This window comes from Corvus kubaryi, unplaced genomic scaffold (assembly GCF_017639235.1).
Source record: "Corvus kubaryi isolate FWS band 111438036 unplaced genomic scaffold, C.kubaryi_AGA036_p1.0 37256, whole genome shotgun sequence".
NCBI lineage: Eukaryota > Metazoa > Chordata > Aves > Passeriformes > Corvidae > Corvus > Corvus kubaryi.
This window is the reverse complement of record NW_024581076.1, coordinates 5,735,429-5,761,762: the sequence shown is the minus strand read 5'-3', so window position 1 is coordinate 5,761,762 and position 26,334 is coordinate 5,735,429. Positions and strand designations below refer to the sequence as shown.

The following is a 26,334-nucleotide window of genomic DNA, read 5'->3' as shown; positions in this document are numbered from 1 at the left end:
TAGTTATAATGGGTGACTCCTGAAAGGTCCTATGGAGGAAGAATGTGTGGTTTGGGAAGGGTTTTGAATTCTTTTAAAGCCAGTTCTGATTATTAATGTAGTACGTGAAACTTTTTAACATAAATACTCAGAAGATTATTAAAGAAAACAAAACCAAGTGTGTTTTTTTTTTTTTTCCTGTGCAGTTCTGAGTGATCTGGATGACCAGCTGGCCCAGGAACAAATCCAAGACCCTTTGGACAGGACAGTTTCTACTAGCAGTGCATCAAATGTCCAAAGTAGTAGTGCATTCCCTACTTCAAAGAGGCAGACTGCTAGTAGGGGGCAACAGAGAAATGACTGGAGTGATATGCCTAGCACATTTTGCCCAGATGGACTGAGAACACTAAGGGCCAAAGATGAACACAAGATTTTCATCAGACCAAGGAAGTTACACAGTGCATATATGAACTGGCACCAAACAGCCTTTCAAGAAGATTGCAGTTATGGTGATGCAATCGATGGAAATCCTCGTCTGCACCGTAGGAGGCTGTCTTCAGTTTCTTTCGGACGGTCTTCAGAAGGGAGCTTATATCCTCCTTCTGTAACACAGAACAGTGGATTTAGGCACAAGAGTTGTATGAACAGGGATACAGCTGGCAGAAGTTACTCTGTATGTTCCCTTCGGAGATGTCCATCATCAGTATCTTCTGATCAGCTATCAGCATCAAGTTTACAGCATCCATTGGCAAGGGAGAGCAAGAATGGTTTTGTACCAAGGTTTGGTCGACAGAACCCAAAGAGAATTCCTCTGTCTTCCATTGTATGGAACAACACACCAGACTCTTCTGAAGAAACTCCAGAAAAAATGTTTAGAACTCAATCACTGATGGAGTTTCATGCTACAGACTATGGCAGATATCCCAGCTCTTTACAAGAAACTAAGAAACACTCAAGTTACCACTCAAAACACCACTATAGAAGATCTATTTCAAGTAGTAATTGCTTTAGCAGAGTTAGTTGCCCTGACAAAGCTACTTCTCCGTTGCCCTTTGATAACTGGGAAAACTATCCTTTGTACAAATCAGAAAATAATCTCTCTAGATCCTACTACAGAGATACCTCTTCTCATGGCAAGTTGTATGCAAACCAAAAAAATTCTTCTTATGGAAGAAAAGACAGCTATCCTTCTTGGGCTGATATTCCTCAGTGTTACAGTGATGAAGTGTTTGTTTCCCCTGATGCCAGCTTTGAAGTGTTTATGGCCAATTTAAATGACCAGCAGTGGGCACATACAAAGAATGCCAAGTTTGGTTCACAGCGCCTGCAGAACGATTTTCACATGTACTCTCCAGAAAATACAAGTGTCAAAAGGATGACAAGAACTGCAAACAGAACTTCTTCAGAATTCACTGAGGGCTGTCAGCCTTGGCTAAATCGTAGCTCTTCTGTTTCTTCATCTGGTATCAGAACTGATGAGTCAGTCTTTCCCAGTTCAAAGGACCAACCAAAACCTACAGGACTGAACAGGAATTCAGTTGTCATTACCCAAAGGAGTACTAAGGCAGACTTTGCACACCTGGAAAGGGCTGAATGTATGAAACAGCAAGATGGAAACATGCTGTTACAGTCAGTTCCTCAACAAGCAGATACAAGCTACATCAACGCACGGAGTTTTTCCTCTAACAGCCCTGCTTCTGCCATGTGGCAAAGAGATGTATCTCTCTTTAACACAATGACATCAAAGAGACAAACCCAAGCCACTGCCAGAGGAGATACTGCAAAAATTTATATATCAAATGGTGATAAAAGAAATTTGGAAATGAAGGAAAATGATTGCCCACCCAACAGCGTGTTCAGTCAGCCTCTCTGTATTTCCCCAGCTGGTAAGAACAGGAAAGAACCTTTTCTTCCAAGTCAGAAAGAATGGGAACATAATCTGCATTATGCAGCACAAAGAGAGAGCATCAAACAGGGTAACTGGAGTGCAGAAGCCCTTAACGAAGCTACTCCAAAGAGACAGTCCTCCCTACTGAATGTTACTTCTGCTCTATCCACTGAAAAATTAGCAAGCTGTCAAGGCATGTTGTCCTGTCCTCCTGAGTGCTCATCTAGTTTCTCAAAAAGCTCTCCACAAGCACTTTCTCATAAAGACAATTCTCAATGCTTAGGAACACTAACTAGCTCTTCAGTAAATTGCACATTTACTGACTCTCAAGCAGAAGAGAGAAAAACAGCTCAAGTGAGCAGAACAGGTGTTAGCAAAAAGATTTCACAGAAAACATGGCAAAACGCAAGCACTTTAGTTATTAAGGACTGTAATGGACAATTCACTGCTAGTTCTCCACAAAATGGAAATAATGGAAATTCTGGAAATATTTATATTCATAGTTTTGATGGAGACCCCAATACCTCTGAAAATAGTTTAAGTTATTTTTGCCTTGAAAAAGGAACTGGAAAAATGAGGAGTACTTCACCTTGTATCGGAAGGTTTCACAAGCAAGACAGCTCACCAAGACATACCAGTAGCTGCAGTATTACTGGCTCCCCTGGCAGAAACAGCTCCAAATCTTCTGACCCCCTTGTTATTTATTACACTTTGCCTAGAAAATCAGCTAGCATTGCGGGCAGTATTATGTCAGATACACCCATCTCTTTACCTAGAGAAAGCAGAACAACATACGATTGTTTGAGGTCTGAAACTCCACATAGAGCTGACCCCTTTTGTTCTAATCAAAGAGATGTGTCTTCTTTAGACCCAACATGTTCCTTTTTAACATCAGCATCATTAAATGCTGCTACAAGTAATAAAGATTACCCCAGTCCTTTAACCAAAAGTATGAATGATTCAATAAGTAGTAGTACATCAGTTGATCTGACAGACAGATGTAAACATCTAAGTAGAAGAGAATCCTCTGTGTTTTCAGATTATAAGGAGGGGGGAAATTTTTTGCAGAAATATAAAACCACAAGCACATTTACAGTTTGTGTTGATGAAGATCATGTCAAGTATCATGAATTAGTTTCAATTTATTACACACTACCACGGAGGCATTCAAGAACATTTTGTAGCCTCTTTAGAGATAATTCAGAGGATGCAGATTTACCTTGTCCCAAAGAAAATGCTCAGTCACCAAGAATACAAAACAAGAAAAATGAAGATCATGTGAGTTTAGCAAATGGCTTTTTCCCTACTACTTCAGAAAAAGAGGTGCCTTCATATTCTTCTGATCAAGTATCTTCAGTTTTGGTCACGCCTCAGAATTTAAGAACTGCTGCTGATAGTGAAGAGGAGAGTTCTCACTTTTCCCCTAGCTCTGAGAAGTCAGTGAGTGTGGTAACTAACAAGAAAGAAAATTCAGCATATCTTTCATTAGCAGAAAATGTGCTTTCTGATGTGGTGACAAAAGAAATTTCTTTTGGTGGCCCACAACCCACTGCAATAGTGGCTAAGTCAGGTAAGGTCATTTCTGATGCTTCAAGCAGCCAAAATGCAGAAATACATCTGAAAGAAAAGAAGGAAATTTTACAAAGAGCCACACCACTAATGTCCACTTCATCAACCCCTCCCAAGCCAGGCAGACATTTAGAGAATCGTTTATATTCTACTTCAACGAATAAAAATATTATTCAGAAGGGAAGCTCTGAAAGTTGCTCTCAGCCCCCAAAAGTGAACAACAGGAAAAATTTGAACAGTTTACTCCTCCGCTCCGGAGAGAAGAGTTCCCTTGGAAGGAGTGGTAACACAGCACATGCTGATGTGCCACTTACTCCCGTGGAAGACGTGTACACAGATAGTACCCAAGTTAAACAGAGAGTAAATTTCCTACACCAAACCACCCCTCTGCGTAATAATAAATTTAATGGACTGCAATTAAGAGCTGACAGTTCAAGAAAAAAAGAAAATGGTTTAAACTTTTGTAGCAAAGTGCTTCCAGAGTCTCAGAGAAAAACATCTGAGGTGAGCACAGCTTCCAGTGCTGATCCATTACTTCAGCTAGGCAAAGTGACTAGCACAGATACAGATGAAGTAAAGAATTTAAAAATTAAAAAAGAGCAAAACTCACAGAGTTCTCATATGGGTAAAGTTTACAGCAGTTTTCAGGAATCAAAGAGGCGTAGTGAAGGCAACCTGAACACTAAAGATAAAGTTCCCAGAGCTACACAAGATAAGAAGATAACACAGAGTGCAGAAGATGAGAACAAACTTCTCTCTGACTGCACAAGAGACAAAGTCAAAGATATAGAAAAAAGGAAAAACAGACCTTCAATTAAAAATAAATTGGCAGCTGTTTACAAAACAAGTCGTAAATTTTCAAGTAAAAATTTACCCCCCAAGCCACACATAAGTAACATTTTTTCACAGAATGATGGAAGTGCCACTTCTTTAGAGGTCAACATGTCCCTTGACTCATTGATTTCAATGGATTCTCACCAGCCATTCCTGGAGTTGGACAATGAAAATCAGAATCACAGTCTGAACTCTGATAAGAATTTGCCAAGACCAAGAACAGCTGAGAATAAGAAGACTGAAAATCAGAATGATCCTTCTTTGCTTAACACCAAAAGGAGGCCTTTTACAAGTTCATACACCCAGAAGGAAGCCATCAGTCCTCGAAAAACTGCAGTGAAAGTGGAAAATAGGCCAAGACTCACAACTCTATTTCCAGATAAAGCAGTAACCATGAGAAATAAGAATTCCCAAATGCTTGATCTTGGGTTAGAAAGCAAAATCCAGCCCATCACTCCCAGTGCTACTACCTCATATCCACTGGATGAAGAGAAAGGAAGAGCTAGCAGTCATGCCTGTGCTCCTCCCTCGCCACTTTTAACTGACAAAAACTTAAACACCTATGTAAATAACTGCTTGCAGGCAGACACATGTCCAGAGCAAAACTTGGCTTCCCAGACAGTGCTTGGTCAGCGTCAAAATACCTCTCAGCCTACTGGCTTAGAAAACGCTAACCTCAATAGCTATCGGTTGCGCAAGAGCCATGCGAAAAGTCAGCGTGAGCGTCACCTCTCTGAGAGCATTTGTGCTCGAGATTCCCTTGAGACCTCTGCCTCAGGAAGCAATATTCTACCCAAAGATGGCATACATGGGAAGAGATTTAAATCTTACTCAGAGCTGTTGTCTTGTGACGAGAATGAAAACTGGGCGTCAGACGATGAGAAATGTTATAGCACTAGAAATTTAATGTACCCGTCTGTGGAATTTGGTATATTTGGCAAAGAGCAACAACTGGCTTTCCTGGAAAATATCAAGAGGTCACTCACAGAAGGGCGATTATGGAGACCATGTCTTCTTAGTAACCCTGGCGCTTTCAGAGATACAGAGAATTCTTCTATAAACAGGGCTGAGCTTCTGAGCTCGAGTTCTGCTGGGAGCAAAATGTCATCAGCTGCTTCATCGCCCCGAGAGCTGACTGATACCTACATGGAAGACCCAGCCGCTTATTCGGACTCAGACAGTGATACCACCACCGATGATGAATATTACCTAGATGAGATAGATAAAGAATCAGAGCTATGAAGGGACCGTGGTACTAAGAGGGCATGATAGCGTGGTAGTTTCTGGGCAGGCAAAAACATGTCAAATACGTTGAGTCCATTCTTGTGCTGCTATAAATCAGTACAGCTTCCTTAGTTTCAAGGGAGTTAGTATGTTATATTAGCTGAGCATTAGACTTTTGTATCAAATGTGTGGCTTCACCATTCCTGTTTCTCTTAGCAGGGAAAAACAATGTTAAAAAATCCCTTCCCCAAATACTAGAAGGTAAATAGCTGTGGAGTTTTGGGCAGTGTGAGTCCAGGAATGGCTGAGTCAGCAAGCAGTAGTTAGGTTCCTGCCAGTTACAAAGCGCTGGAATGGATAAATTTTAGCTTGAGCTGCTTTTTCTTACAGAACTTAATAGAAAACCAAGAAGTTAATTTGCCAATAATTTGCTGTTTCTCTGATGTTCCTCATTATCAAGCATGATAATGCTAATCCATCTCACTGAACAAATATCCTCACAAAACGAAACCTCTTAAATTTTTACAGCATATTCTGTATGAATGTTATTTTTCTGCATTCCTGGGAAGTGTAGCAGTAATGTCCCTGGTGGCATTTATTCTGCTGTGCTGTTGAGGCAGATTCCACATCAGGACTTTCCAGCATTGCAAGAGCAGTGAGCAGTGTGAGTTGCAGAAGTATTTCTAGTGTAGGAGAAAAAGCTCAACACAGGGTACAGCACTAAAAACTGACCGAAAGAAAGACAGCTGAGCATGGAAATCTGCTTTCCAGACATGGAAGATTCATAACTGGCACAGCTTTGGTTACAGTTGACATGATTGGCCAGATTTCTGCATTTGACTTAGAAACAGGTCAATTTGGATTAGTAGTCAGACACTTTTAACAATTCAAAATATGAAAATATTCAGCCTGTTGATTTCCTATATAAACCTCATAGGTTGAATCTTAAGTTGTTGTGGGAAGATAACCAAAACAACTTGTGAGGTCCCAAAGTTCTGCAGCTGCCTCTGCTTGGCTGGTCTCAGGATGAGGCAGCTGCATCCACTGGGCTCCTTCAGGGCAGCAGCACCTGGGGCAGCCTGAGAGGGCTTTTGGCTGGGGCACCACTACTCTGGTAGTACAGATTGGTAGCTTTTTACATGCAAAGTAAAAAAAAAACAGTAGGAAAGGCTCTTTGCCCTTTGCTAAATTACCATCCGTTTTTGGTATTTTTAAACTGTTCCTGCTGTGACCACAGTACTCTTTATCCTCCAAACTGAACGGCTGTAAACATGTTCCATTGGCTCTTCTTCAGCCACAACAATAATGTAGTATTATTACTCAGTAGCCAAAACTTGTCCCTGGCCATTAAATTTCTAACTAAGCTCTGTTCTCTTTTTATGAAAAATCAGAAGTGGCTCACTGAGCCAGAAAATATATTTTAAAATAATTATACATGTTCTTCTACTTAATTTCTAATTTCACATATGGTCTGAAGTGATGGTCCATATTTTTATATGCTTTTTAATCCAATAAAATTTCTGTAGGATATAACTATATTTTTCTAACTCAAAGGACAGTATACTGGTATTTTAAAATTGTGTCTTTCACACAAAACAAGCTTGTACCACTGACTACTCCACAAGAAACTAAAAGATGAAAATATTACAGTTAGGTAAGAGGTATCCTTATTTTTTCATACTGTAAGCTTCGTTAAAGAAGTGGGTCTGTAGTTCAAATCTGTACTGATGTGTAAGTATTATTTTATGCTGGGGTAATTTGTCTTTAGTTGTACATAGAAGGACTAACATAAACTGTATACTTACAGTCAGAATTGATCTCTATGACATGCCTGTTTCACAAGGATATAAGAATATGCTGACATGGGCAATGCTGTAATGAAATGACTACTGTATAATTGCAGTCTTGTAAAATGTGGTATTCTAAGGAGAAATTATGTTTTTCTGTAAATGTTTCTATTCTCTGTGTACAGGATTCTGTAGAGTAAGACAATAAAACCAGCTGAGTATCTGTGCGGAATTTCTGCTGTTGTACATTTCTGCAAAATATATTAATCCAAAAATTTGGGATACCAGCCTACATAAGGTAAAGAATAATAAAAGAAATGTTTACAAAGGAAGTAAATGGTCATACAGTTTTTCTTGACTAGAGGTGGATGGTTTAGAACATTTTTATTTGTAAATATTTTCTACCCATTCAACAGTAGTTGGATTAAGTTTTCACCTTGCAGGCATAAATTTTTTTCATTTGCTATGCTGTGTATGACAGGAAATCAGGTGGCTTGATTTAATGTAAGCAAGTAAAAACTGCTTTTGATTGTAAATCAGTTGTGGAAGACTGCAGCCTGTTGAGGATCTGTAAACTAAAATTTCACTGAACTCTAACAGTTGATTGCATGAAAACATAGGGAGAAATACCTTCCGAGTAGCAATCATTTCCATTCATTTTAGCAATTTTGACACTTCCACTCTTCCAAGATTTTCTTTGGCAAAGATATATTCTATAAATATTTATAATTTATAGGATTTTCATATTTAAAACTATTTGTTTGAAATAAATTCCGCATTCACATGAAAAAATGTATTGGTACTGCATTTGTTTTTCACTTGCTGTGAATGCAATAGATTATAAAAAAAAATTTTTAAAAATCCAGCATCTTAATATGGTTGCCAACATCATCAGGGTGCTGATGCCAACAAAGCCATGGATTGAGCGGGGCAGCCAGTCTTGGTCCGTCTTGCAGCTGTAGCCAGCAGCCACATCAGCTGCTGGGCTCAGGCCTGCATCCTGCACAGGAAGGATGTGCTGCCTTCTCCTGTCCTGCCAGCTGATGAGTCTCCAGCACACAAAGACTTTCCTGTCAGTGGTAGAATCTTTACAGTAGACATATTAAGCCCTTAGAGAGCCATATGCCTACAACTTGCCTTGAGGTGCCAATACTCCATGCAGGGGCCAAGGGTAGTGTTTGGTGAGTAGTTTTACAAGGTGATGATCTCCACATGAAAATCCCTTCAGCTGCAGTTAGGCCTGAAAGAAACCTGGCTGCCATGTGCCTGTAATGGTGTGTGAGACTCATCACGGTCTTTCAACCTTAATTACTGCAGCCAGTATTTGTGGTACCTGAGCTCAGTGATGCAGTCCCTCAGTCTGGCTTCAGAAGGAAACATGGTTTATGAACTAAGGTGGTTTATCTGTCTAGACCTCTGTCCACCCAGTAGGTCATGCATGTGCCCAGATGATCTTTTAGCATTCTACCATCTTGATGACATTTGAAAGAAGGGACAGAAATCTCATGGTTTCATCAAAGGATAACTCAGGGTGGGTGTGACCTCAGAAGGTCTCCAGCCTCCTGCTCGCAGCAGATTAGCTTCGAGGTCAGGGCTGGCTTCTCAAGGCTTCATCCAGTTGAGGCTTGAAAATCTCTGAAGATGGAGACTGGACAGCCTCTCTGGGCAACCTGTACCTCAGTCTGTAACATGGACACATTACAGGGTGACCATCTCTTCTTTCAACTCATGCCAGTTGTCTTTCATCCTTATGCCCTGCACCATCTCATGATCTTCCTGGGGGCTTCTGTAAGGCCCACCCCCTCATCGAAGGTATCTCTTAACAGGCTTAGCAAGTCCAGCTGCCCCAGCCTCTCCTCACAGAGCCGATGCTCCAGCTCTGCCATCTCAGTGGCTTCCCCTGGAACTGATCCAGTTTATTGATGTCTTGTATTGTGGAGGCTGGATGCAGGATCTAGATGTGATCTAACAAGTACTGAGTGGAGGTGGATAATGACTCCCCTTGACCTCTGGCTCTGCCCGTGTTCATACAGCCCAGGCTGCTGTTGGCCATCGTTACTGCCGGGGCTCATTGACGGCCCATGTCCCTCTCCCTGCCCAGCAGGACCCCCTGGGCCATTCTCTCAGAGCTGGTCTCAGCAGCTGGTCCCAGCTCATACCAGAACAGGGTATGAGCTTCCCAGGGACAGTGGCCCAAAAGCACTATCAGGCCCAGAGCCCCCCACCTCCTCAGAGCTCCTCCTGCTCTCCCTGCCCATGGCTCATGACACCATTTCAGCCCAGCCTGGAGCCATCAGTCCCTGCCCCACTGATGGCACAGATCATTGGTCTCCACCTCTCCACTGCCCTTCCTGGCCAGCCCACCCTGTTGAGTCTGGCCCTATCTGCAGGGTGACATCCCCAGGACAGGCAGCTAGCCCAGAGTGGTGTCTGACCCCAGTTTCCCTCACAGGGACCGATCCTGATCTGCAGATTGATGTCCCCACCTGACCTCAGCCCTCACCTGTACTCTGCAACATGACACAAGTTTTCTCTCACCTGTTGGGAGTATCACACATGGTATGTTGGTGGAGATCTGTGGCTGTCTGAAGTGAGGGAATTGAGGAGACTAAAGACAAAAGCAAGGAGGAAACCTGACTTGGTAATTCCCCCTTCAAGGAACCTGTTTTTCATGGTCTATATGCACAGAGACTTGAAGTTCACGTTATTCAAAACCAGGCAGAATTCATTTGTGCTCTCATTGCTTTGCATGTGAAAATCCAGGCTTGCCCGGAAGCTTCATTGAATTCTCCTACAGTCTCGTAAGCCCTCCCATCTACTCATACCTTGAAATACTTCTTGGTAGCAGCAAGTAGTAAAAATGATAAAACAACCCTAGGAGACAAATCGTTTGAGTTTTACCCTCTTTACTTGTATCCCAACATTTTAACTCCATGAAATTACCTTGTTGTTACATTTGCTAGAGGATTCTGTTATCCCTTTTTCCCCATCACCACGCATCACAGCACTGATGAGGGCCACCAGCAGCACCTCACCCACAGGCCTCAGGAGCACCTGGGCATGTGTGCATGCCTGAGCCTCCTCTCCGGGGCACGGAACTGAGCCCAGGGACAGGGAACAATGTGTCGGTGCATCCTAACAGGGTCCCTGCTCTGTCCTTCGCTTTAAATACAATTGCTATGGGAAACCCCAAAAAGAGTGAGGAATTTTAAACTGTGTCAGGGTTTTGGGGTTTTTTTCCTTTTACAGCAATTTACATCAGCAGACACATGGCAGTAACAATAAGCTATAAAGAAAGACGATTTTTTTTTCCTCTTTAAATTCCAGGCTAGCTGTTCAGTTGCCGGCAGAGTTACACCCTAAACCACAGGTAATGTCTTCTTTGAGGGGGGGCGACACACCCCCCAGTCATCTGCTCTTCAGCGCGTCCCGCAAAGCGCCCACAGTCAGGGAAGAAAACCTCTCGGGACATGCAAGCGCAGACCAGTGGGTCCGAGCCCGCTCCTCGCTCTCAGAGCGGCTGTGCTGTGTTTTTCGCGGCTCTCGGGAAGTGCACGGCTCCGAACCCGTTCCCGTGCCTGAGCCCCGCGGGCAGGGCGCGCTCCCGCCGCCGGCGCGGTCCGGCGCACACGGGCTGGGCTGGGCTGGGCTGGGGCAGCCTCTCACCCCCCCGATCTCCCCGGAGACACCGCGGGACGGCCCGGAGGAGGAGGAGGAGAACGAGGAAAGGCGGCGCCGGATTCAGCCGCCCGGGAGTAGCCCGGCCCTCCCCGCCTCCCTCCGGCTCTCCCTGGCCCCGGCCCCGTCGGGCCGCCCCGCGGGGCGGGGAGCGGGCGGGGGCCGCGCAGGGCCGGAGGAGGCCCCGGACCCCGCTCCGAGCGGGCGCGGTGGGGGCCGCGGAGCGATGGGGGCCCGCGGGCTGTCGCTGCTGCTGGTGCTGCTGCTGGGCGCCGCGGGGCCGCTGCTGCTGCTGGCGGAGGCGACGAAGCCGGCGGACCCCGTCAGCGCCAAGCGGAGCCTGGCATGGGGCCCCGGGCTGGCCGCGGGGGTCACCGTGCCCGTGCGGTACTTCTACATCCAGGCGGTCAGCGCGGCCGGACGCAACTTCTCCCGCTCTCCGCCAGGTACCGTTCGTGTACTCCGGGTGGGCAGGGGCGCGCATGGAGACCCTGCCCCGGGCTGCGGTTTCACCGCAGGAGCTGGCCGGAGCTGCCCACCCCTTCCCTTCTTCTCCTCCTCCTTGCTTCCTTCTTTCCTTCCTTCCTTCCTTTCCCCGTTCCGTGTGCTCGCTGTGCCATCGCTGTTCCCAGGCTGCCCCCCGCGCCCGGTCCCGCACCCGGTCCCGCACCGCCCGGGACATGCAGGTCCGATGGCAAGCGAGGCACATGGTCAGACCCTCCTTTCTTCTGGTACTGCCCAGTGCTTCCTCTGCTCTCACCAGTAGTCTACTCTAAATAATATGTAATTTACAGCAAAGAACCAGCAAGCTCAAAAGGAACCAGTGCTCCTGGAACTAGTGGACGTAAAATCCCAGTACACCACTGGGAGTGGTAACGCAATTATTTTTAATGCCGAACACAGACCAGTTGCTTAAAATTTCTGTCTCGGTCAGCACAGCCCTCTGGGCTCTCTTATCCTACTGCTGCTCCGTTAAGGAGTAATTTTCATCTGTTGTTTACTCAGCACAAGCACAAGCCATCCCGTGACACTTCTCCTGAGGGTGGGAATTGGGTTTGTTCTCGTAGGCCAGTAGTATGATGCCAGTCAGCTATTTGCTGCTGCAAGTTAACTCCACACACTATATTAATAGTTTAAATTTGGAATAAAAATTACTTTTGTGTCACAGATTCTATAATGAAGATAACCCTGAGATAGCCCCAGAGGAAATCCTGGGTTGTAAATTTATACTGGGTAGAAGCTACTTACTTTGCTGTGTATTATTTACTGTTCACAGAGATGGTACTGAGAGGGCAGCTACCAGGTATGCAGGGCCTCTTCATGTCTTGTTAGTTAGAAAGCTGCTGCCTGCAGAATCAAAGGGTAGACATATATTATACTGGGTATGTCTTCAGTCTGACAGGACCATGGATACTTCAGATCTTTCAGGTCTGGACTTTCTCCATCTGCTGTTGCAGCTTGGTGTTGGATGTCAGCACACTTTGTAATTGCAGTCAAGAATGTGACTGCATGCTCACTGCCAGTGAAGTGGAGGCTGATATCAGCTGCACAGCGAAGGCCTTGGGTTCAAGCACCAGGTTGCTAAAGGTGAAAAGGTGTGAAGTTCAGTTAGATTCTCATGCTAGTTTAAGTCCTCCAAGATAAACTGGTAGGACATGGGTACTGAGAACCTAGTTTTGATCGCGGTGTGTTCGTGTGTGTTCATATTTATGTTAATAAATTCAATGTCCCAGGAAAGTTTCCAGGTCCCGATGCCATCTGGCATGGAGTGATCTCCATTCATCCCATGACCTGCTGTGGCCTCCAGTCAAAGACAGAGCATGCGTGCTGCCGACAGGGAAGAGCTGTTGCCTCAGCCTGTGCTAACTGCTGTCCCATGCTGAGAATTGTTTAGGAGTGTGCCAAGGATCCTTAAAAAAATTAACAGTAGACCTGATCATATTGCAGTGCATGAGCACTGTTTAATGTATTCATAGAGACCCTGGCTATAAATTTCTGTTCTCGAATGATTTAAAATGTTCAAATTCGATCTGTAAAATGTCATTAAGAATTACAATTAACAATATTTATTCAGGCACCACTCTCCAATATAAACTAAATACATCCCAAAATATCCCTAATGAGATAGCAAAAAATGGACATTATCACCTCCATTGCAAAACAGGAACACCGTGATCAGAGCAGAAGAGCTATGGTTAAGGCTGTGCATTGTGAGATTTGTCCAAATCTATTAAATTGTTTTTTGTGTGCATTAGAATTTCAGTCAAATGGGTCAGTACTTACTGGAATCCATTATAAAACATGTATAGCATAATTAGTAGATTTTAAATCCAGATTTGTTTTCTGAATGTCAAGTCTGTTCACCAGAATTGATATGCATCATTGCACATCACACTGAAATTTCACCCAGAGGCTGTAAGTCTTTGACTGCCTCTGTAGGAAGATATCAAACAATGCAGAATTAATTCATTCCCTAGAAAAATTATTTAAAAGATTAAAAAATCCCTGCTGAAAATACAGAACTTACTTTTAGTGTAAACTGCATAGATTTTTTTTCTTTGAATACTGGGATACACCTTGTCATTCTTTCCTGCTGGGTTTTACCCTAGGTTTAACAACTGCCAGCCATGTCTTTATGTGCTATTGACCGTGATAAAATCAGCTGTTAACTGTTGTTCAGATGATCTACACACTCTGCTAACAAGTATTCTTCAAGGCCTCCCAGGTGTTCTTGCAGGTTTCACCAAATGCTTTCAAAGAGCAGAGCATGCTTCTTCCAGCTCTCGTTCCAGTGCTGCCAAACAGAGTTGTACACCTCGGTTCACTCACCTTCGTACCTGGGCACTGCAGCACCTCCCTTCCAGTCTTTGGTTGAGCATAATCCCTGTGCTTTTGTGAGGGTCACACGTAGGACCTCTATTTGTTTGTTGCTGGATATATGCTCTTGCATCCGACTCTGAAAGTATATATTAATAATTCGAATGTCTCTTCAGTGACTCCATCGGTATTGTAGTTTCCATCTGTGAAAGTAACCAGCAAAGATTTCACTAAGTTGAATCAAAAAATCTTCAGATCTTTTAATTTCTCTTCAGCATACATGTCAGAAATAGGGTGACTAGGTTTTTTGTTCTTCTCTAGCAATTTTCCTTAATCAGTATCTTGTTATCTTTTCCCTCTTTTCCTCCATTTCGTCACTTGTTCTTCCATGCATGGCGTACCTCTTTTGCAAGCTGCACAGGAGGAAAAAGATGCATAAAGCAAGTGTCATTATCTGGATTTCTTAAAGTGTCCCATTTTGACTGTGTCTATATTTTAGTCTCTCTTCAGTACTGGGAAATTATTTCTGTACTTAAAATGCTGTCCCAGACATGTTTTCAGGGTAACAGAGAAGTACTAGTGGTACTGATTCAACAAGGACACAGATTTCTTTTATAATTCCTTTGGACTGAGAGAAACAAAAAAGCATGAGTGAAAGTACCATGGTAACTTCCTCCACTTAAAAAATAAAAATAAGCAAAAAGCTATTATAATTAAATACCTCAGTAGAACTTAGAGGCCTTGGCCCCATTACACAATGAATGTTGTGAATTATAAACAAGAAGTCTGTTGCCTCCAATGAATTATTTGTACTTACATGAAATACTCAATCTCGTTTTTCTTCCCCTTCCTTTTCAGTGGAGTTAGCTTCTTCCCAGAGAGCTTTGTTATCAGTCACTTCCCTTATCAAAGGATTCCTGTGTCTAAAGTGCCACCAACTAAAACTAACATATCATTTGGGTAGATCCAGGGCTCCTCATGTCAAGAGCAGGATGTACATAACCAGCAAGGAAAAAGACCCACATAGTTATTTCCTGTAGGTGAGGACAAGGACATGAAATTCAGTAATACTTGACTTGTGATTTCTCAATATTCACTCATTTTTATGACAGCTGAAAAGTTACTTTTCTCTAGTGGGAAATCACTGTACCTAGTAAAAATGTGGTTTAATAAAATGGGTACAAGGAGACAAAGACATGATGCCAACAGAAAGCTGTTTCCTCTGTGATCCTCATGACAGGCTCTGGATTTGAATATTGCTTCATGCAAATAATTCTAGGTGATAGTCATAGTGTGAGGGTACTTGGTTAAAGTCAGCTATTTTGAAGCAAGTTAAAAATGGTAGTTGTGATTTACAGTGACCTTTGGAAGCAGAGATGTTAATTCCTTCAGGAGAGTCATTTAATCTGGATACTCTTGCCCAGTAGTTGACTTGAATCGAATGTCAAGATCCAGTGATCTAAGGAAGACATGATTGATTGTTAGAAGACTGGTACTTACCATTTGTCTGTGGATGCAAAGTATAGAATGAATCATTTAGTACTGTTGGGACACATTCAGATTTTAGTAACATCTTGATTTTATCTGGATTTTTTCAGTTTCATATATTTCTAAATACTACTTGGTGGTAGCATTCACTGTATTTGTTTGATTCACAATATCTAGACTGTCACACTTCATGAATAATTTGTCCCCCTCTTTTTTTTTATGAATAAAGTTTACAATGACCACTTGTGATAGAATTAAAGAACATAACAGATTTATGTTTTTTGTACTCGTATTGTCCATAAATTATTCCATATCCAGTTAAAAAGTCTTAGTGCATTAATGATGAAATGCTAGTGGTCTTTAAGTACCTTTAGCACAGGTCAGACAGATGTCCAGGGAACATCTCTATTATCATTCTCTTATCCCTGCTTTTCAGTAGCTGGGACTTTAAATGTTCAAGACAGTCAGCAGCAGCCCAAAGCTGAACAATTTGTATGTGACTCCTACATGCTGCAACTGCCTTTCTGCAAGCTGGCAAGTATTCTTTTCTCCTGTTACTTTAACTTGGTTTCCTGTCTTTCTTACTTTAGAGGAAATTATTGTTCCTCAGAGCACTAACTTGAAAACTCAGAATTAAACCTAATCTTAGCTTCAAAATACTGTTAGCCTTTCCTTCTGTCTTGTAATCAAATATTTAACTTTTTATTTCCACCTGCAGATATTCCATTTAGAGGTATGCAATGACCAAGAATATTTGGTAGTATGATATTTCATCACTGGAAATTAGTTTTGCCAACTTGGTAATTAAATTAATTAAATTAAAAAATTGTAGTGAGAAAATATATTCAATTCCATGGTCTTAATTCAGTAGAGCTTGCTTTTACCCTTATTTACTAGATGTGATTCTAGTAGCTTAAAGTGCTTTTATCTGGTTTTATTTTCCTCTTTCCAGGGAGATCACAGTTTAAAGTGGTAATTAAAGCACTTTCTCCAAAAGAAGTCACAAGAATTTACACCCCTCGGCCTTTGGATAGAAATGATGGTACATTCCTTATGCGGTATCGGATGTATGGAAGTGTCACAAAAGGCTTAAAAATTGAGATACTTTATGGTGATCAGCATGTGGCTCAATCACCTTATATTTTGAAAGGTAAGAGTATTTTTTGATGTAATGTAATGTGTCAAAGTTCTGAATTAGGCTATATTTGAAAGTGCAATACCTGGCCTGTGGTAGCTGTGGACACCTCAAACAGTTCTGAGTCCCCCATGTGCTGGGCAGGTTCACAGTAATGGAGCTTCAATTAGCAGAATAATTTCACCCTGGTAACATGAAGTCTTGTATTTCTGAAAAGAGAAGAATGTTACTGTTTTCTCAGTTACACTGCAAAATTCCAGAAATTATAGGAAGGATGATTTCCCAAGAAAACTGTAGAAAACATGGAATAAAAAATGCCAACCCACTGTAATGTATACATTATGTTTGCTGTAGAATCACAAATACAGACTCTGCATGCTTTGTTTTCCACAGAACCAGTTTATCATGAATATTGTGACTGTCCTGAAGAAGACCCTGAGGTCTGGCAGGACATTATGTCCTGTCCATCCCAAGAACCTCAGATTACAGAAGACTTCATTTCGTTTCCCACCATTGACCTGCAGCGAATGCTTAAGGAAATCCCAGCAAAGTTCAGCCAGACAAGAGGTGCTATTGTTCATTACACTATTCTCAATAATCACATCTACCGGCGCTCCCTAGGGAAGTACACAGACTTCAAAATGTTCTCCGATGAAATGTTCCTGTCACTGGCCAGAAAGGTATCAGCTTGGATCATGTCAGACTATTGAGGCAGTATCACGGAATCACAGAGTGGTTGGGGTGGGAAGGGACCTCTGGAGAACATCTAGTCCAACTCCCCTGCCAAAGCAGGTTCACCCAGAACAGGTAGCACAGGATCACCCCCAGGGTGGGTTTTCAATATCTGCAGCCTGTCTGGGCAGTCTGTCCCATGGCTCCGTCATCCTCACAGTAAGGAAGTTTTTGCTTATATTCAGATGGAACTTCCTGTGTTTAGGTATATGCCTGTTTCCCCTTGCCCTGTTGCTGAGCACCGTTGGAAAGAGTCTGGCCCCATCCTCTTGACACCCACCCTTAAGATATTTGTAAGCGTTGATAAGATCCCGTCTCAAGTCGTCTCTTCTCCAGGCTAAACATATTTAAATATGGCAGTTCTGCAATTGTTGTTGTATCTTTGGATTTATAATTCCTGAAGTAAGATTTGACTTCCATTTTTTCATCAAGACAATGCTGTGTGTTAGGGGTAATGTGTGGGGGCTGGCCTTGGCAGTAATGAAAATGCTCGGAAAGCTGCAGGGGCTAAGGCCCAACTGTGAGCTGTTTCCTGGCCTCTGGGTGTTCCTTTCGTACTCGCTTGCAGGGCAGAAACTTGGAACTCGTAACTTAAGCACAGCTAAACCTGTGAACTATCCAGTAAATGCACTGAGTCTGCGTGACATGAGAGAACTGAGGAATATGTGTAAGAGTGACAAACAGCTTCTCTGTGTTATTATCCTTTCCTGGGTGTACATTTAGGTTCGTCTTCCTGATGTGGAGTTTTATCTTAATGTTGGCGACTGGCCAGTTGAGAATCGGAGAGCTAATGATACACCTGGTCCTGTACCTGTCATCTCCTGGTGTGGCTCTGTGGATTCCAGAGATATTGTCCTGCCAACCTATGATGTAACCCACTCCACTCTGGAAACCCTGCGTGGAGTCACAAATGATCTCCTTTCCATTCAAGGAAATACAGGTGAATTAGAGAGCGTGGATTTAAAAGAATTTGTGATTTCCATCGAAGAAGCAAGTTGCATTCAAATAATGTGTCAGTCTTCAGTTCAAAGTGCCCTAGGACATCTCTGAATACAAGCAGCTTAGTCTTTACAGACTAAGTGCAGACACTTTTCAACGCTGCCACTAAGTAGATGTGTTATTTAGAATCAAAATTTAAGAAGTCCAGTTTGCAATAAATGTGAATTTTAACTTAAAGGTATCCAGAAGATACCTACTGTGACCTGGCAAAGGAAAACTAGATGCAATTAAAAGGCCTTTCTCCTCAGTAAAGGACTCAAATATGTTTCTTCTAGTCAAATAGTAACCCTTTTCCTAACTGTGTTGTGGCCCAGTGTTCTGTTTACAAAAAATGAATTTGAATCCTGAAAGAAGTAAGCTGATACCGTGCTGCAGCCTCTTTCAAATGAGAAAACACTGTATGTATGAAAAAGTACCTTGGAGTGAGATCTCCTGAATTGCTTTTCTGACTTTGAAAGAAGAGTCAGCTTTACTGACAGGTGTCTTCCTCTCCCTCAGGAAATTAAAGAATACTTAAGGATCAAACAAATGGCATAAGCAATACCTAAGGAGTAAAACTGGAGTGGAAAGTTATTTCTTTTTATTTAATTAGTTCTCAGCTCCTCTTTTCTTTATTAGTTTTTAAATTAAATATTTCAGTTAAGTAATCAGAGGCATTGTGTGTTTACTGATTTAGTACAGCTGCTTTTCCAATTAGGAGACAATAAGAGACTACTCCAATTAGTAGGTCCTTTAGGGAAATTTTCAGCAGAAAGGTGAGGAAAGACATAGTTAATGTTTTTAAAAGCAGGTAGTAAGCAGAGATTAAGTTGTTCAGGCTCTTGCTAAATATCTAGAGGACACAACATAGCCATTTATTTTCTTTTTTAAGGCATCGTTAAGTGGTTCTTCAAGGGCCTAACTAAGTTGCTGGGTAACAGAAATGGATTTTACTAAAGAAATGTGGTTATTGTGGCAGGCTTTATGAATGGAGAATTACTTTAATTATTAGTATTTTCCTTATATATTTTATAAGAATCCCTTATGTAGCTTTCAAGATAGTTGAAGTTATTGAAATACAAAATTGTTGAGTGGAAAAGCAATCCTCTGATTTTCCTATTATGAGTTTCTCATCCCAAAATTCCAACCAGAATTGGGAGTTTAACCCCGTGATTAATAAGTGGTTATGGGAAACCATGCATGTCTTACCATGTCTCTGAGTGTAATGCCACTGTCAAACCAAGTTCCTTACTTGCATTAAATGGATCCTGAACATTTCACTGCTGTTTGCTTTTGCCTTATCACTCACTGCTCATAGGCCCCTTCTGGGAAAACAAAACTGAGCGGGCTTTATTTAGAGGTCGAGACAGCCGAGAGGAACGTCTCCATCTTGTCAAGTTATCCAAGGAAAATCCAGAATTACTAGATGCTGGAATAACAGGATATTTTTTCTTCAGAGAAAAAGAAAAAGAGCTGGGGAAGGCTCAGCTGATGGGCTTCTTTGACTTCTTTAAGGTAGCGGTCAAATTACAGTTTTGGATTAATTTTCCTGTTAAGTTCTTACCAACTGAAAAGACAAGGCTTACTTTTGTAAATTTTTTTCAGTAAACAAAACAATTATGCTGCACTGGGAGCACGGGTCTATGCAGGGTAGATAAACCACCTGTAATTAATGTCCTAGTGTGACACACCTGTGAAGAAAGCCAAGAAAGACCTTTAGAGAGGTCACATCTTGTCTTATTTTATTTTTTAATAGATTGAGAAATTGGATTTCTCTCCATCAGGCTTTCCTTTATTTGGGGTAAATATGAAAACAACGGACACAATTTATATCCATTGCAAGTACATTATGGATGTCAGAAAGTCCTTGTTGTAACAAGTTAGAAAAATAGATGAGTAATTTCATTGTACTTCAACACATAAATTCCACGGCAAAAGAGGTATAAAAAAAAAGGGGACAGAGTCCTGTGTAAAGCCATTATAATATATAGCAATTGAAATTCTGTTCCAGAGATTGGTATTTCAGAAATGCTGTAACAGCCAAGAACATCTGCCAAAGCAGTACATTCATGGTTACTTTTAGTATAATGTTTCAGCTTATTTTATATAATAATACATGTTTCAGATTATTCTACATAATAATGTTAATTTTAAGTCAGAATAAATTTACTCTGTTTGAATTGAAGTATAGATCAGTTTTATTTCCTTCTCTGCTGTAGCCCTGGCTTTATCCCAGGACACTTCAATAGGATACCCATCAGGCAGTTCCTGTGACAGAAAGGTTCTTGAGTGTCATCCTGGTGTTGAAAACAAATCCTTTTTCCATTGTGTTATCCAGAAGACCACGTGCTTAATGCTAAAACGAGTTTGAAGATGAAGATTAATAAACATGATTACTCCTTGCCTGTTAAAATAATATTTTATATAGTCAGTGTTCCCATTCTGATACAAAACATTTCACCTTTTTTTTCCTCTCTCTTCACGCTGTAGTACAAATACCAAGTGAATGTAGACGGCACTGTAGCAGCTTACAGGTTTCCATACCTCTTGCTGGGTGACAGCCTGGTACTGAAGCAAGATTCCCAGTACTATGAACACTTTTATATTGGATTAAAACCTTGGAAACATTATGTTCCGGTTAAGAGAAACTTAGAGGACTTGCTAGAGAAAATAAAATGGGCTAAGGTAAGTTCCATTACTGATTCAAGTTCAAAATTATTAACAAACATGAAAATAATTTTTCTTAGTAGTCTCTTTTTTTGTATTTCCACATATATATTTTGCATGAACTCTATCGAGATCCTGGAATAAAGGAAGTACATTTTGTTGTTAGTATAAAATGGGAAGGCCTTAATTGAAGTAACCATCTCTATTTAGGGCAATACTTAAGTGTTCATTTTAGGTATGGGCAGAAGAGTTAGTGAGTCAGAGCCTTAGTATACTGATTAAGGTAATTGTGGAAGAAACAACCAGATTCCTAGATACTACTTAATTAATGCTATAGCTTTTTTAGGCCCTGACTAGAGCAGAAGTTACTGCATGTTCTGTTTGAATGTACAAAAAATTGCTGCCTTGCGTAACATGCTCAGTGAGAGGCTGGGATCCTGTAAGCAAAGAGACATGACTGTGTGATTGAAAACACCCTTTGTGCTTTAAGTCAAAGTGCTGTTAAGGTTAAAAGAACACAGGAGAAGTTTCTCTTCTGAGAGTACTGTAGTTCTGCCTAAGGAATCAGGAGAATACTATAAGCTTTGAAATATAGACCTAAAAAGCTTGGGAATAAGTACATTAATTCATGCAGTTATTTTCAAAAGGAAGGCATTGAATTCCATTGCATTGGACAGGACAACAGCTGTGGTTTTGTCTTCTGTAAAACTAAGTAAGTCTGGGAGATGTCAGCCCTGATTTTGAAGAGGCTTGTGGCTTGGACAAAAGGGTAGAGCAGTAATCAACTGAGTTTTCAAAATTGTACAGTTAGTCATGAAAGTTGTTATTGATAGCCCTAAGGTAGCAGTACTGACTGTAAAAGCAATCCAGTATTTTAAAACAAATCTGCAATTTTAATAACGCCTTTGCAATCTACCAGTAATTGCACATAAATTTGCATATTTGAGTAGCCCATTTAATAAAACTTCTAATGCTAGTCAGGCTTTGAGTAACTCACTGATTGCTCTGTTATTCATTTCTTTCATCTGAATTTTCCAGGAAAATGATGAGGAAGCAAGAAAAATTGCTAAAGAAGGACAATTAATGGCAAGAGAATTACTTCAGCCTCACAGGTTTTACTGCTACTATTATAAAGTGCTCCAGGTCAGTACAAGAGATCACCTTATTACTCTCCCCCAGGTGCTACTGCTACCTATGCTACAGATTTCATATTCACTCCTTACTTAGATCAATAGCAGACATGGTACGTATTATTCACAGGAGATTAGTGTGAAGAGCTTTGCTAAACCCTGCTTCCTCATTAAAGCACATATTAGTTACTTTACAGAATCAGCAATTGTATTTTTTTGCCCCCATGCCCAATCAGCCCTGTCTTCTTTGTCACTTGGGAGTTGGTTTCCAGTAGATCTCTGTAGGGTATCATTTGTATATCCAGTTTTCTTCCTTTTTCACTTCATGCTTACATCATGAGCTACTTCTACTACAAATCAATTAATACATGGAAAAGAAATTCCAGAAGTGTGACTAGTAGAGTGGTAGGCAGTGAAGCAGGCCCAGTAGTCATTTCTTCCTTAGAAAATGCAAATCTCTAGCAAAAGAAGTTTCTACTTTCTGAAAATACGGATTTCTTTTTCCTGTTCTGCTGTGCAGTTAGATGTCAGCTTCAGCAGCCACAGGTTAACACAAAGTTTGGAGCTCTTCTGTGTACAAAAATGACATTATCTGCATAAAGTGGTTAGGAACGAATAATGACAATATTCAAGTTACCATAATAATAGGCAAAAACATGAAAGGAGGTTTTCAGAGGCAGTGTAGCCTATTAGTAGGTGTGTTACAAAGACACCTTGTGCAGAGGTTGTAAACAATGACATAAGGAGCCTGGATAAAGGTAGGCTTCTGACTGGAAGGGAGGAGGAAAATTCTGCTTCATGAATTATATGTTGGTGCTTATAGCATTCTTAAATGTTGTTTACATATTTCAGAAATATGCCAAACGCCAAGCCAGCAAACCTGAAATACGGGATGGAATGGAACTTGTACCTCAGCCTGATGACAGGGACTCAGTGTGCAGTTGCCACAGGAAAAAGCCTTTAAGGGAAGATCTATAACTGTACTGGATGGAGGAAATTACCCACTTAAAATGCAAGAATAGGAATTAAGCTGTGAAATCTAAGACACTTATGCAGTAGCAGACATTCTTAGTTATGTATTCTTCTTGTATTTTCATACCCTTTTTCACACTTATTCTGATGTACAATGTTGGTTCCCACAGTTTTGGTTCCATGACCACCACCAGACAGACACTGAGTCTGCAGTGGGGAGTGTCTGGGGGATTTGTTTGATGTACTGCATCATCAGGAAGAAGAGCACAGAGCTGCTCGTGTTCCAGATGGGACCTGTTTACCAAAGTTTTATGAGGAACTAGTCACCACAAGAGATCTTGCCATGAGTCAGTGCAAGTTATTCTAAAGAAGCATTTGTGATACATTAAAACAGTGTTATGATTTCTTCGTAAAGTTTACCTCAGTGTTAGATTGTTTCTTGTATACAAAACAACTTTTGAACTTGACAAAGAAAATGAATATTTGAGATTTACAGATACCAGATCTGGTCGTGCTTTCAAATTATTTTGTGGTCTATGGCAGGTAACAGAATAGACAACATGATATAATACTCATCAATTTTAGAGGAAAATGGAGAGGAGGTGGAGAGATTAGAAAAATATGTTTATAAGCATCATGGCTGTGAGTCACCAGAATTAAATGCTGCTTTAAAACAGACTCTATAGCTATCACAATCACAGTGCTTTGGGTGCCAAGTCCCCGCTCTGAAGACCTGTTCCCTACCAGTGACAGTGTCTGTGAATGTAGGCACAGATCCACAAAAGGACTTGGAAATTTCAGGCCATGGGAAACACTGGTGTCTTAGCTCAGCAATACCATCTACAGTATTCTAGACTACTTGAAATCTGAAATTTGTTAGCAGAGTTTTAGACCACCTAGGTTCAACTTTTGTGTAACAATCTAGGGGTTGAGTCCATGTAAAGCAATTGGGAAGCTGGTTGTCCTCCTTGGTTTGATTCAAAGCCATTTTTTTCCAGAGGGTGCCTTAGCTCCAGACTGGACAAGAGGTCTTCAGGTCTTCTGCTGAAGTTCATGTGCAGCCATGAAGCTAGCAATGCAAAACTCACAAGGGCAGAAGGAGCTGGTCATACCTTTGTGCTAAAGTGTGTCTTCGGGTGTGGCAGAAGAAGACTCCTTGTCCTGGATGTGGCTCCAAATACCTCTGTTGATTTTTACCCAAGTTTGTCTTCTTCAAAATGCATAAATAGTCCTGGAAGGAGATGCCAATACCAAGACCAGTGCCCACAAGCACCCATTTCTGTGTTTTCATCTTGGCTAATGCAACCTGCCTGAGCAGCTCCCAACTCACTACAGTCAGATGAAAGCTTTCATGGATACCAAATTCTCCCTACACTAAAAAGAATGGAGATGTCTTAGGACAGTAGACTTGTCTGATTGATTTGGTGCACAAAGTTCAGTGCTCTATACCTCATGAAGGCTTCATTCTTGGTTCTATACTGCAAGTTACATAAAATTTCTCCATTAGAACAGGAAGAAAGGCTAGATTTTTCAGTATGCTAAATATGGAAAGAACTTTGTGTTTCTTAAGAGGTTAATGCAACTGTCCATCAGTCATTTATTATATTATGCCAGTTAAGAAAAAAACCTGTATCATGTTGCTCTAACCATAATCCTCTTTGTTCTGGTTCAGCCCACTTCAAACACTCATGTATATAGTGGTTGTATTTTTATTTAGCATGAAAATCAGTCCTAGAACTTCAGGCTATAAATAAATGTTCAACTCATCTGACATAAAATTTTCTACATCAAAATTCAGGAACGGGGTTCCATTGCTGAAGCTTACACTTAAAACTGAGTATGTGCAGCTCTTTCCTTCTATGACAGTGTACGGTCATTTTTACTGTATTATACGATCTTATTTTGGGATATTACCCACTGTACCATGTGCTTTTTATATTCAACAGGATTTGTGGAGGTGGTGTGCTCAGCAAAGGCAATTAAGCGTAACAGATGGTTGAACAACAAAGCTTTCCACATATTTCAAATCAAGAGTCCAAAAGTGGTCCATTTGTATTTTTTAAAATGGGAGAGAATAGGGGGAGTCATGACGCATACTTTATGGTTCTTTGGAAATAGCTGTGTAGGAAAACTTGCCTGGCTTGAAACAGAAGTCTTTCAAACTGAAAGAAGAATCAGATAAAAGTTAAATTATGAATATAAATAAATGTGAATATTTTATCCCTCCTTTCTTCCCTCATAAAAAGGGAAACTATTTTTAATTCTTCTCTGCCAAAAAACTCCTTGCTTTTGTAATAAGCATCACTTCAAAGCAAAGACTAGTTTATCAACAGAGTGCCTTACAGATGCTTATATAGTTTACAGGCAAGAAGCGTCCTGAAAAATATGACTGCATTCATCTTTTTGCTGTAATTTAAAAAGTAGCAGAGAGACGGTGGAACTTTTACTACAAGTCCATAGTAATTGGAGAAAATCTGGTTCAGTTATTAACTGTAGCTCTTCCAAAGATAAAAGAAGGTAAGGCAAAGTCTCTCTTCTTTGTATTGGTGCTACTCTATACAGTTTAAATTGTAATGAAGAACAGTCATAACAATTGCTCCACCAGGCCCGAAAAGATGTCAGATCTATTTGAGTTTGCTGAAAAGATGATACCCATTGGCCTGGTGTGTTACAGGAATTGCTAAATATTGAGTAAAACCTGTTTTTGCAAGTAAAGTGTAATATATACATTAAATAGAATTTCTAAGTGGCATACATAGACTGGACTTTGTATTATTCTGTGGTAGTTCTTGAACAGCGACTGTTCAAAGGTGTAAAAATCTCCTGTTGGTGGTAATTTTGGAAAACTGGTAGCATACCACAGTACTAAATTTTGCTATAGTAGTTTCAGTTTTAAAGTAGAGAGTAAAACCTGTCCTGTTTTCATCAGTGGTTTACCAGTGATGACAGAGACTGTTTTATTTGTTTGAAACAGTGTGTCCTAAAGCCCAGGGCAAGTGTTTTCAAACATAGGAATCTGCAGAGAAGGGGTTTGACTTCCAGAAACGTTGGGTAGGCAGAGTCTTTACATAAGGTTTTTTATTTTCAGATTCTTTAACCTTAACAGTAGCTTCATATCGTGAACACTGCTTTTGTGTTATGTCATATGTATTTCCTTATATATTTAGGCACCCACATTTGGAAATACCCAACCTCAATTTCATCTTGAAATGAGAACTAGTAAATCCTGATCTGATGAACATAAAAGAGATACAGTTTCATATATATTTTAGGCTGTATTTTTTTACATTTACCTCAAGATCACCAATATACTGGTTTCGTGACAGAATTGTGCCAGGCCCGCCTTGTAGATTCATAATTAAAAAAACCCTATAATCAAAGCTTGTCTGATGGAATGTTAGATTCAAGCATCCATGCTGGGAAGCATATGCCCGACATTTATTACATTACAAAGTG

The 26,334-nt window shown here is 41.0% G+C and overlaps 2 protein-coding genes across 6 annotated transcripts in view; both read left to right on the top strand.

Annotated features, from left to right (window-relative positions):
- The window catches only part of EXPH5 (exophilin 5), a 34,583-nt gene extending 27,070 nt beyond the window's left edge, over positions 1-7,513 (top strand). For all 4 annotated transcript variants that reach the window (XM_042023855.1, XM_042023856.1, XM_042023857.1 and 1 more), the window contains one exon: positions 186-7,513. In XM_042023855.1, coding sequence (XP_041879789.1) covers positions 186-5,512 — 5,327 coding nt within the window. In that variant the 3' untranslated portion in view covers positions 5,513-7,513. The remainder of the gene's footprint in view (positions 1-185) is intronic.
- A 3,601-nt stretch (positions 7,514-11,114) lies between these two features.
- On the top strand, positions 11,115-25,636 carry POGLUT3 (protein O-glucosyltransferase 3). Of its 2 annotated transcripts, none has more exons than XM_042023852.1 (8): positions 11,115-11,405; positions 16,217-16,414; positions 16,793-17,079; positions 17,855-18,071; positions 19,428-19,624; positions 20,600-20,794; positions 21,815-21,919; positions 23,877-25,636. In XM_042023852.1, the coding sequence occupies exons 1-8, from the start codon at positions 11,186-11,188 to the stop codon at positions 23,886-23,888; spliced, it is 1,431 nt and encodes a 476-aa protein (XP_041879786.1). In that variant the 5' UTR covers positions 11,115-11,185; the 3' UTR covers positions 23,889-25,636. The 2 variants fall into 2 exon arrangements, with proteins under 2 accessions (XP_041879786.1, XP_041879784.1); XM_042023850.1 differs by having other exon boundaries at positions 11,116-11,405; positions 22,759-25,636.
- The last annotated feature ends 698 nt before the right edge of the window (positions 25,637-26,334 follow it).

Bases quoted from the DNA above. Each gene is read 5' to 3' on its own strand.
- POGLUT3 (XM_042023850.1), top strand. From the start codon at position 11,186: ATGGGGGCCCGCGGGCTGTCGCTGCTGCTGGTGCTGCTGCTGGGCGCC. The intron at 11,406-16,216 runs GTACCGTTCGTG...TCCTCTTTCCAG, and splicing joins CTTCTCCCGCTCTCCGCCAG to GGAGATCACAGTTTAAAGTG. The intron at 17,080-17,854 runs GTATCAGCTTGG...GTGTACATTTAG, and splicing joins TCCTGTCACTGGCCAGAAAG to GTTCGTCTTCCTGATGTGGA.